Source organism: Mesoplodon bidens (assembly GCF_964165515.1).
Source record: "Mesoplodon bidens genome assembly, chromosome: 3".
NCBI lineage: Eukaryota > Metazoa > Chordata > Mammalia > Artiodactyla > Ziphiidae > Mesoplodon > Mesoplodon bidens.
This window is the reverse complement of record NC_138178.1, coordinates 84,556,996-84,568,875: the sequence shown is the minus strand read 5'-3', so window position 1 is coordinate 84,568,875 and position 11,880 is coordinate 84,556,996. Positions and strand designations below refer to the sequence as shown.

At 47.3% G+C, this 11,880-nt stretch overlaps 1 protein-coding gene across 2 annotated transcripts in view; it reads left to right on the top strand.

The window, feature by feature from the left end:
* The first annotated feature begins 3,854 nt into the window (after positions 1-3,854).
* Positions 3,855-11,880, top strand: part of GLDN (gliomedin) — a 69,919-nt gene continuing 61,893 nt past the window's right edge. For both annotated transcript variants that reach the window (XM_081227640.1, XM_081227639.1), the window contains exon 1: positions 3,855-4,270. In XM_081227640.1, the coding sequence (XP_081083766.1) occupies positions 3,908-4,270 (363 nt within the window). In that variant the 5' untranslated portion in view covers positions 3,855-3,907. The remainder of the gene's footprint in view (positions 4,271-11,880) is intronic.

Here is an 11,880-nt window from a genome sequence, read left to right as displayed (position 1 = left end):
AGATTTAGCCTGGTGAGGGTCAGAGATCATACATAGTTTCTGTAGTGACAGGAGCCACTGCACATCCTGCAAGAAAAGGTAATCTTTGAAAACGAAACGCTGTCATCTGTCATCCACCAAGCCAACCCCCCCCCACACACACACATACACTTAAAACCCTTTACTGGCTTCCCACTCCTCTAACAATAAAGACCCCAGGCCTACAAAGTCCCACCCACAGAGACTGGCCCCTAACTCTGTCTCTAGCCTCATTTCACTCCCTCCCCTCCTTGCTTCCAGTGCTCTCCATGCTGCAGCCACATTGGCCTTCTTAATGGTTCCTCAAATAAGCCATGGTACCTCCTGCTATAGGGCCTCACACATGCTCTCCCCTCTGCCTGCAACTCTCCCACCCAAACTGTCACCTAGTTAATGACGACTCACCTTTAGTTTCCAACTCAAGCACCATCAGTTCCTCTGGGAAGCCTTCCCTGGCACCACACTCCACGTCTAGGACAGGTACCTCGGTGATATAATCTCACAGAATCACACTCCTTTATTTCAGGGCATCTATCTCATCATCTCATTTAGAATTATACCCTCGCATCTGTGAGTACTTGGTTAATCTGTCTCCCCTCTTAGACTGTAGGCCTTCAGGAAGGCAGGAATGGTGTCTGGATTTGCTCTCTATCTTATTCCTAGCTCCTGGCACAGTTCCTGGCAGATAGTAAGCACTCGATTTGTTAAATAACTGGATAAATGAATGGTTGAATGAATGAACGAGTGAACAAACAAGGAAAATGAGAGAATTTCTAACTTTGGTTGGGTGGCTTGAAGTTTCTTGGGGTTAAAATGTAGAAATGGGGAGTTAAAACCAGAGGTGGTTGGATGGAAGATAGACGTACATGCTGGCAATTATTAGAGAGACTTTCTCCCTAACCAGTGGCAAAGAGGAAGGGTGGGGCTGGGGAGGCAGCAAAGCACCATCAGAAGTCACAACATAGCTGCCAACCTTTGGACCAAAATACCTAAGTGCCAGGCCTTAAAGTAAATGAAAATTATTCACTTCACAATCAGGAGAAAATGCCATGGAATTAAAGTTGGAGTATATTCTTGAATTGGATTTTATTCTCCAGGGCCCTAAAGTTAACCAGCTGGAATCATTTTCTAAGGACCATTCTGTTTAACCTTTGGAAATGAAGCATCTGCCTTTTAATGGAAAAACTACTTCTCATTGTAAAGATAGCACATGATGTTCTTGGCTTCTTTGGTCTCCAGAAAAGGAAAGTCAGATACCTCCCCATGTCCTCGCTGTATCTTGAACCCCCTATATCAACAAAACAGGCCAGATTAATAGCTAACTTTATTTTTTAATAATAAGTAGAATGTACCAGCTCATCCAGAGAATACTAGACAGGGCAGCCTACAGAGACATATCAGCCTCTCAAAAAGTCTCAGGAGGCTTAGGAAGCCACAGATTGAAGTGTCCCACATAACCAACCTCAAAGTCACTGTATTCAGACAAAAGGCCAAGTTTACCACCCACTCAAAGTCCTGTTCCTAAAAAAGCAGTGACAATTAATCAAATATTACTACTTCGCCCAAGTCCATGCTGTGATGGACACAGTGAAGAGAGGTCCCTTCCTTAAGCATACTATAACCCAACTAAAGAAACAAGATCTGGAAGAACTAAGAAGTTGGTCAACAGCACAGGCACAGTATATGGATATCAGCAAGTTCAGACAGCCCACAGCCAACCACACTAAAGTCCATTGAACATCTTCTACTGCCTGTGGGCCCTGAACCAGAAGGGGTGGGGATGTGTGTGTCAGGCTACTTTCACTCTCCTGACCATTAGACAGGCAGCCTTCCAAGGAAGGTGGGGCCTGTTCTGTGGCATAAGCAGGGTTTCATTCTTAAGCCCTACCACCACTACACACACATCATTTAACATAGCCTCGCCCTCACCATACAGCCTTTCATTTGTTTGTTCATTTGCTCATTTAACAGGTAATTATTGAATGGCCATTTTAAGCCAGGGACTGTGCTGGTTGTTGGGGGGGAGACAGGGTTAAACAGGATGTGACCCCTAACCTCAGGAGCTGTATACTCTGTTGTTAATGGTGGGCATTGGTGACAGATAGTCAGGCAACAGAAACTGTATGAATGTTAGGATAAAGAGCTCAGGAGGCTCCATGGGACTCCAACTGCTTACACTGCAAAAGCTGCTTGTCTTGTTCATTTCTGTACCTCCAACACCCATTACTGTGTCCAACACACAGTAGGCGCTCAGTAAGTTTTTAGTGACATAATGAAAATCTTACTGGGGCCGACCGACCTCCAACTCTGTCTCTCCATGGCTTCTCCCCATTGGTCCTAAGCCTGACAGTTGGCATCCTATGCCTAGATGAAAAGAGATGAGGGCACGTGGCAATTCTTCCAATAGGTCATAGTATGTTGGAGTTGGGAGGAACTGGACAACATTTTCTGTATCACCCCCATCCCCTCCCAGACATCATGTCCCCATAGTTGAGGTCCTTCATGAACCACTTGGGCCTTCATGCTTTCCTGATTCCTCATCCTGGATGTTCTTTTAAGAATATGCAAGTTGGTCAATGTCCCAATCAAAACTCAGGAATCCAGACCTTGACACAGAACCTTGAAGCTCCAGCTGGCTCAGTGGCAGGGAGCCACCTCCTTCTCTGAGATAATGGGCTGTGGAAACCGCAATCTTGTCTTCTAGTTGTGGCTTCCCACACCACCAGGGCCTCCTGCAGGCCCTGGGGCCCCAGGGAGGCAGAGCCATTCTAGAGAAAGCTGAGAAAAATAGGGATGAAGAGGTCCTTGGAGGAGACGGAGAAGTGACTCTGCATGGGGGAGGGGGGTACAGTGAGCCTTGAGACACAGCAAGCAAATGAGCTAACAGGAAATGGTGGGGGCTGTGAAGGGGTAGCCAGGAGGTATGAGGCAACTGCCCCCCTCAAGTAAGACAGGCTAAGTAAGGTAAGGTCCAGCAGGGACCCAGAGTCACAACCCTTCAGCCAGAAAGCACCTCAGAATCAGTCCAGAGTGGTCTTGGGACATGCTCAAAGTCCCCCAGCTGGGTAGCAGCAGGATAGGGTTAGAACCAGTTCTCCTGATTTCCACTCGGGAGGTTTTTTTCTCATCACCTTGCTACCTCCCAGATATGGGTCTCATGGGAGAGTTCTTGGCCTGTCACATCCTGAATAATCTCCCTTCACAGATGATTCCTGCTTGTCATGCAGGGCTGGGCTTTTCTGGTCCTGATGGGTGGCTTTTTTAACCCTCCAATGCCAGCCGTTTCCCTGTCTCTAGCCATTCCCTTCCTAGGAAAGATCGAGTGGGGTCTTCAGTAGCCACATGAGGCCTTATGACCCTGGGGAGGAATGATAGGCAGCCTGGGACCCAGCCCAGCAGCAGACCTCCCAGGAACAGTGGGCACATGCCTTGGCATCTGGGCATGCTGATCCTTTTCTCCAGAGAGGACAGTGTGGGGGGAGGAGGGGGTGGAATCCAGCGACTTCTCAGGCCATAAGAATTCCTGCTCTCCCCCTCAGTCTGACCCTCGTTCTGCCCGTCTGGGCCACGGCAATGCCCACGCGCAGGGCAGCGGGGGAAAAAGAAGGAGAGACGGGTTTGCTGGCTTGCTTGGCCGGGCACCAGGAGCGTGAGCCCTGCCACCCTCCGCGGACTGTCTCCACTCGCTCCTCTCCCCCTCTCCGCCTGCCTGTCCCTCCGGGCTGCTCGGGCGCCACCACTACTGTCCCCAATCCGCCCCGCCAGCCGGGCCAAAGGGCGGCGTGACTCACGGCGCTGCCACCAGCCCACAGCTTGCCCACAGGGTATAAAGGCTGCGGGGTTGAAAGGCGGCAGAGCCTTGCCCGACCCGGCCCGAGGCGCACAGAGTATGGCCGGAGGCGCGGAGCGAGGCCGCGGGGGCGCGGGCTGGGGGCTGCGCGGCGCCCTGGCCGCCGTGGCCGTGCTCTCGGCGCTCAATGCTGCGGGCACGGTGTTCGCGCTGTGCCAGTGGCGCGGGCTGAGCGCGGCGCTGCGAGCGCTGGAGGCGCAGCGTGGCCGGGAGCAGCGCGAGGACAGCGCCCTGCGCGCCTTCCTGGCGGAGCTGAGTCACGCACCTCACCGGGTGCCCACGCCACCGCCAGACCCTGTGAGCGCCGCGCGCAACAAGCGCAGCCACGGCGGGGAGCCGGCGCAGCATATCCGCGCCGAGAGCCACGACATGCTGTTGATGATGACCTACTCCATGGTGCCGGTAGGCGGGGGCTCAGCTCCCCTTGACGCGCCCCCGCCGGGGTGGGCGGCGTACAGTGTGGGGAGAGAGCCCTAGACGCCATCTCCTCCCCTGGCCAGATGACAGAGTGCCCTGGGGAGAGGTCCTGGGTGTGAGCCCTCTGGGGAAGTCACCTTGGCAAGCACCTTAGCCCTCTGGGGTCAGTTTTCTTCATTGTTAAATGGGGGAGGGAGTGAAGGGGTAAGTCTTCCATCTCTGACGTCGTTCAGCCTGCAGATAAATGAGGGGAGTAGGCAGTGTTTTTAAGAGCCTACTTCCTAACTTTGGACATAAGTTTTCACCTTCTGGTGTGCCAGGAGCCACAGCAGCCCCGGGCTGTGCCTGTGCAATTCGTAGGGGCCCCCTGAGAGCACGGAGGTAGCATTTCTGAGAGAGCGCAGGCTTCTTCAATAAAGGGATTATTTCCCTGGCATGATCTAGTGGTCTGGCGTTTCACCTGGCCTCGGGTCATCAGCACAAGACTGCCGACCTAATAGTCTGTTTAAGTGAAAACAATCAGCCCTAATTTTACCAACCCCCGGGACCTTTCTACAGAGAAACTTAATCTTGTGTCTAAAGTGGTTACAAATAGTGGAAATCAACATAGAGCAATTTTCTTAAAACGCAATGTCAAAGCTGAGGTTCATCATATGGGCTCTAAGCAGTCTATGGAACTTCAGAAAATGTCAGCGTGTGCTCTCGCAGGAGCGTGTATCCTCGCAGGAGCGTGTATCTAGGGAGAGTCCATAGCTTTTCGTTAGATTTTCAAAGGGGCTCCATTGCACTACCCCCAGAAGGTTTAAGAAACGCTGCTGTTAAAAAAAGTCTTTAAATCAAAGCCTCAAAAATCTTTTTTCCAGTGTAAACTTTCTTTGCTTTTGCTGATTTTATCTCAGTAATTAACAATTACATTTAGATCACATTGCAGTTCCCCATTTCATTTCATTATCCGTTACAACCGCTATGGTCCTATTTCACTTTAAAATTACAAAGATTTCAGTTCTGTCACCTCAAGTCAAGTGTGAGCCATATTTTGGAATCCTAGGTATTTGAAGATAAATCCACTTAAACCTGTTATAGAAGCTTTTAAATATCTTACATGAGCTGAAGTGCTTTTAAAACTACATGGAAGACTTCCCTGGTGGCCCAGTGGTTGGGAGTCCGCCTGCCAATGCGAGGGGGGGAGGGGGGACGGGGGTGGGGGGAGGGGAGGAGGAGGGTGGGGGAAGAGTTCGAGCCCTGGTCCGGGAGGATCCCACATGCGGCAGAGCGGCTGGGTCCCTGCGCCACGGCTGCTGAGCCTGCGCTCTGGAGCCCCCGCGTGAGCCACAATTGCCGAGGCCCGCGCGCCTGGAGCGCATGCTCTGCGGTGGGAGGGGCCACCGCAATGAGGGGCCCGAGCACCTCGGCTGAGAGTGTCCCTGGCTCGCCGCGGCTGGAGAGGGCCCGCGGGCAGCGGCAGGGACCCAGCGCAGCCAAAAATCAATCAATCAATCAAGGAGTATTTTATATAAAAAAGATAAAATAAAACTACATGGAAGTACTATACACTTCAAACACATCTTTTGAGAAAGATCACATTTTCCATTCCTGGATTCAGTTTTTACCCACGTTATCATTTAGAAATCTGGGCCCAAGCAAAAATTTCAAAAAGAACTCTGTAAAACGGAGAAATCTCCTTAAGGGAATTCACTCTTTCTTGGCTCTCCACCACGCATTTTGAGGGGTTTTTGAAATCGTCTGAGAAGGATGCATCTGAACATCAACATTTTATATTTTTAATCCTGCTTTTAAGGTAGAGGCTTATGTATCCAAATTGCATCCTGTTCAGTCATTAACCCAAGAGGACGCAGAGACTCATTTCTGTGTCAATATGAAAGCTGATTTAACTATCGCCACCTGCTCTGTCGCAAGTCAGCAGAAACATTACATTTGTCAGGCTGAGAAGCACTTGTAGATTATTGCCAACTCATCCCCCACTTGCAGTGGGTGTGCTTTGACCTTTTGGAGTCACTGAGGGACTTTCTATGCAGGCCAGGAGAAAACCACTATCATATTCCTCTTGGGAGTAGTTCTCAAACAGTAGGCTTAGGGATCACCTGGGAACATATTAAAAATGCAGATTTCAGGGCCCCACCCTCAGACTTGTAGAATTATAATCTCCAGAATCGGCTTCCTTAAGAAGTCCCCTGATCCCCATTCCCCCACCTTCCCAACCCCTTGATGAGTTTGATACAGGTGGTCTAGCTGCCACACTTTGAGAAAAGCTCCTCTAGACCATGGCTTCTCTAACTTTAATGTGCATGTGAATATTTGGGGGATCTTGTTAAAATACAGATTCTGATTCAGAAGGTCTAAGTTGGGGCTTCTGCATTTGTAGCAAGCTCCCGCTGACATCAGTGCTGCTGGTCTGAGAACAACACTTTGAATAACACCGTTCCAGAGCAGTGGTTGCACATTGAAATCATATGGGGAGTTTAAACATGACTGATGCCTAGGCCCCACCTCCCAGAGATTCTGAATTAATTGATAAGGGTGGTGCCCACTCACCAACACAGAGGACCTTAGCATGCCTTCCCGATGACGGTCAGCTATGTTAAGCATCTCACTCTCATCAGTTCTCCCTCGAGGTCTCTACTTTGGGTAGAGGAACCAACTTAATTGGTGAAAAGCCCTTTACATACTTTATTTTAGCAACACTCTCACCATTCACCTTTGCAGATTTTTTGCATTTTTACTCTCTGTTTTTCTCAGAACAGAGAATTATTCACATGAGGAAACAATTTTTAAGAACTTTCTCAGGGAACCTTGAGCAGAAAAGCTGCTAAGAGAACTATTTAGTGTACAGCATGGAGGTCAATGTGCCCACTTCTGAAGGTTGAAGTCTACACTTTCCCTCGCCCTTTTATATAGCACCAGTAGGTCTTGAATGAGGGTGAAATCAGAAGTCCCATGTCCTTAGAGATCTAGGAACAAAGAAGTAAGCTGTATGCAGACTAATTTCAGCATTTCAAAAAGTCTTCCAAAATGGCTCATTTATCCAAGATGAGCCTTCTTAAGCCAACTGACACTTCTAAGTTCTGTGCTTTTGGCCCTAAGTACATCAACTCAGTGTGGTCATTCTGGTTAGCACAGTCTGACCGGAAACTGATTGGCAGCTGTAAATGACTTTGTTAAAAGGGCAACATAACTAATTATTACTTAATTACAGTTAGTTTGGTACAGCCAAACACATTAAATCTTTAAAAGTAAGTGGGTACTTTGGAGAAAAGTAATAAAAGGGGCCCTGGGTACCAGTGACTTGACCAGTAATGGAACCCATCTGCCAGGAACTCCTGCAGGAGTTGCTGCTTCTGTTTAGTCTCCACTCCCTCGCCACCCCTCTTCTCCCTCTTCCTCTCATCAGCTGCTCTCTCTCACCCATTCTTCAGGTCTCACTCTTATGGATGTTCTGGTAGCTTTATCATCCTCCCTGAAATCTTGGGTCGAGCACCCAAGAAAGTTTTACTTCTCACAATGTGCACCTTAACAAGCTTTAAATGGATCAAAGATTTACATTTAAAAAATGAAAGTCTAAAATTGCTAGAAGAAATATGAGTAAATGCATTTTTAATTTTGGAATGGGGAATACCTTTCTTTCAAACTATAACTCAAAAGACTGAGGCAAACAATAAATAAATAAGTAAATTTAACCACATTTAAAAAGCACACACAACAACAAAACTGCATCACAAACAATAAAAACAAACGCATACACCATAAACAGAGGCAAAAGATAAATGACAAACTGGAAAGAAATATTTGCAGCTCATATCATAGGTACAGGGCTACTCTTCTGAATATATATAGCAGTTCTAGAAGTTGATTTAAAAAGATAAGAATTTAATAGGGAAATCTGCAACAGAAATAGGAATCCAGTAGGAGTATGGAACAGATAGTTCTCAGGAAAAGAAATACAAATTTCTCTTAAAAACACAGGAAAAGAACTCTTGATTCAAAAATGCAAATTACAACTGCTCTGAAATATAATTTTTACCTGTCAGAATGACAACTGCAAAAGTTTGTCGACATATTCTGTTGGGGAAACTGAAGGGAAACAGACATGCTCTTGCATTGCTGTTTGGAGTGCAAAATGCTACAACCCATATGGGAGCCAATTTGGCAATACCTTTGAATTACAAACCCATTTACCCTCTGACCCAGTAATCTTGCTTGTGGGAATTTATCCTGCACAACAGACTTTATCACCTCTGAAATGACGTATGCACATAGTTATTCATTGCAGAATATTTGTAAAAACTAAAGACTATTAACCTGTGTCCACTACAGGACTAGTTAAATAAACTGACCTATACATCCACTGGGATACGAGGTAGCTGTAAAACAAGAATAAGTAAATTCTCTATGTTCTGCTATGGGAACAATCCCCAGGATATATATATATATATATTTTTTTTTTTTTCGGTACGCGGGCCTCTCACTGTTGTGGCCTCTCCCGTTGCGGAGCACAGGCTCCGGACGTGCCGGCTCAGCAGCCATGGCTCATGGGCCTAGCTGCTCTGCGGCATGTGGGATCTTCCTGGACCGGGGCACAAACCCGTGTCCCCTGCATCGGCAGGCGGACTCTCAACCACTGCGCCACCAGGGAAGCCCCCCAGGATATATTTTAAGTGACAAAAGTATAAGGAAGAAGGGGGAAAAAATAAGTGAAATTAACAAAAGTATTTAATTAGAGAGGGTGGGGATGAGGTGGGAATGAGCCTTTCACTGCATAGCTTTGTGCATCATTTTGACTTTTGAACCATGTGATTGTGTTATTCTTATCGTGAGTGAAAAGGCCATAAGCACAAGGTTACATGGCAGCTGCCTCTGGGCTGGGGGCCATAGGGCATGGTAGGGACTGCTCCAGCCCAAGGTTCATGTGCTATGTCTATAGGGGAGGCTTTTGCTGGTGGCTGCTGTATGAGAATGAGAGCCCAGTGTGCCTGATCTTTTGATTTTGTCAAGAAAAGTAAAAAATCTGACTTTTTATGTGAAATCTCTTGGCTTTGAAGTATTGACAAAAATTCCCTCAAAATGTTTTTGAATTGACTGGCAGTGTGTTGGCCAAACAACACTCACATTGTTAGGGGCCAAGCTTAGTTTGCAGCAGGCTCATCTCATAATAATGAGTAGTTTTGAACAAAAATGGCTTTATTTAGTTCCAGCACAACCTCCACCCCCACCACTGATTTCCCAGCCTGGTTCTGAAAGGATAGTGGTATCTATGCCATTGTTATCATTATTGGTGATTAAATGGAGATGTTTTTTTGCATTCAGTTTGGTTTGGTTTGTTTCATTTTGTTTTGTTTCTGGCTGTCTCTAAACATTAACTCCACCTTCGGAGGATGGAGATTTCCTGTCACTATGGCTTTTCAAAAACATGTGTTCTGAAGGTCATTCTCAAGGAGGAGATTCCAGCTATGTTAAGCAGTAATGCATTATAGCAAACAGAACTTTTCATGATGACTGCTATGAGGTACACTTATATGGATCTATGCATTATCTTGTTTACAGGGGACAAAAATCACATTACCTGTAGTTACAGCTTCTGCTTGTATGGATGCTATATTTCCTTGAAGGAAAGGAAGGTAACCCTTGCCTTTCCCCCTCAAACTGGGTCACTTCCAGGGTGTAAAAGCTGAGGATTTCGACCAGGGGTTAACAAACTATGGCCTAAGGTCAAATCAAGCCTGCTACTTGTTTTTGTGCGGCCCATGACTTAAGAATGATTTTTAAATTTATAAATGGATAGGAAAAAAAATCAAAAGAGTAATAATATTTCATGACACATGAACATTATATGAAATTCAAGTTTCAGTAACCATAAATAAAGTTTTATTGGAATGCATCCATGCCCACTTGTTAATGTATTGTCTGTGGCTGCTTGACACATGACAACCATAGAACTGAGTAGTTGCACCAGAGACCATACGGCCCACGAAGACTAATATATTTTCTGTCTTGTCCTTTGCAGAAAACTTTGCCAACCTCTTATTTAGACAGTGGTCCATGGGAACGGTGGGGTGCTAGGGATGGTTCCTTTGGAGAGCTAATTTAGTAAAATCAGGGTTCTTCTAGCATAGGGTTAACCCTGGAGTTTAAGACCTCCCACAAGGAAACAGAGCTGCCCTGAGACTGTGGTTTCACTCTAGAGGGAGGCTGTGGGGCTGAGCCAGCCCTCAAGCCTTTGCTCCCCATAAGCTGACTTCCCAAGTCAAGAGCAGTCAGTGTTAGGACAGCTTTTAGCCACCCATTTAACCCCATATCTAGGCCTTGGTTCACACCCCATCTATTCTCTTCAGTTGAAGGGGAGAAACATATACCCCATTAGGTCCTGTCACATGAAGTGGACCCTGATGAGAGCTCAGAGGCCTGATAGAGCAGAACAAAAAAAGACTGGGCAGCCAAAGTAATAACCCACATGGAGAGACTGGGAGGTGGGTTTCCGTGGCCTTCCTCATAGCAGCATGTGCACATGGGCACTTGGGATGTCACACCTGACACTGTGGGGTTAATTTGCATGTTAGAAGCCATTTCCAGGTATCAAGGGTAAGAAAGAATTTGAAGCTACATCTCTGCTAAGACTGTGTCTGGTATTGGTACTGTGAACACAGCCATAAACTTCACTTATGTGAAGTATGATGGTATGTGAGGTATGTCATGATGGTATGTGAGGAAGACAGGAGAAAGGTGGCCCCTTAGCTACATCCTTCAGACACTTTCTTCATTGACACATATTTTGCACACATGCAAATAAAGCATTCAGTGTAGATGGACAGTTGTCATGATTCTCTAAGGACTTATGTGAGAAACAAATGGGTCAAGACTGAGCATCTGGACCCGTAGGGACAGGGAAGTTGTGTTGACCACATTAAAGGCATTAAACCATTTGGACCTGCTCTCAGGTCCTGTGGCTATTCAAAAGTTCTTAGCTTCTTTCTAGCCAAAGCAGCAGAGGTGAGGGCAGCAGGAACAAGCCTGCTGAGCCTTTACAGCCTGAGCAGGATGGACCTGCTGGGGCCTCGTGAATTGTCCACTCTCATCTTTTTCTGCTATTTCCCTGCCTTTCCTTCAACCTTCACTGCCACTGTGCCAAGGATAAAATGAACTTAAAGTCATGGTCCCCCCCTGGAAGTGCGCCACTCCACTCTGGGGAGACAGCAGAATCCCTCAGACCTGCCTGTCATTTTGTACCACTGCCCACTAGATGACAGGCTGAGAGATTCTTGGGCGGAGAGCCCTTTCTGGGTGAGTTGCAGCACAACTGCTCAGATCACGGGTCTGCAGTGCCAAGGGGCTGTTCATCCTCTGTAGAGCCCGTGTCTCAGGATCCGTCTTTGGCTGGGCCAAGCTCACCTCCACACGGTGCTACTGCCACCTTCAGCCATTGTGTTCCTGCCCTTAACTTGAGAGACCTGGGGTTCCTTCTTCACAGTCAGGTTTGCAGCCCAATTCTCTCTCCCTGATGCTTCCCTGAGGTATGTTGTGGCAGTCGTCTGACCCACGAGTCAGACGGATTCTCATCCCGGGCCCACAACTTGGTAGCTGGG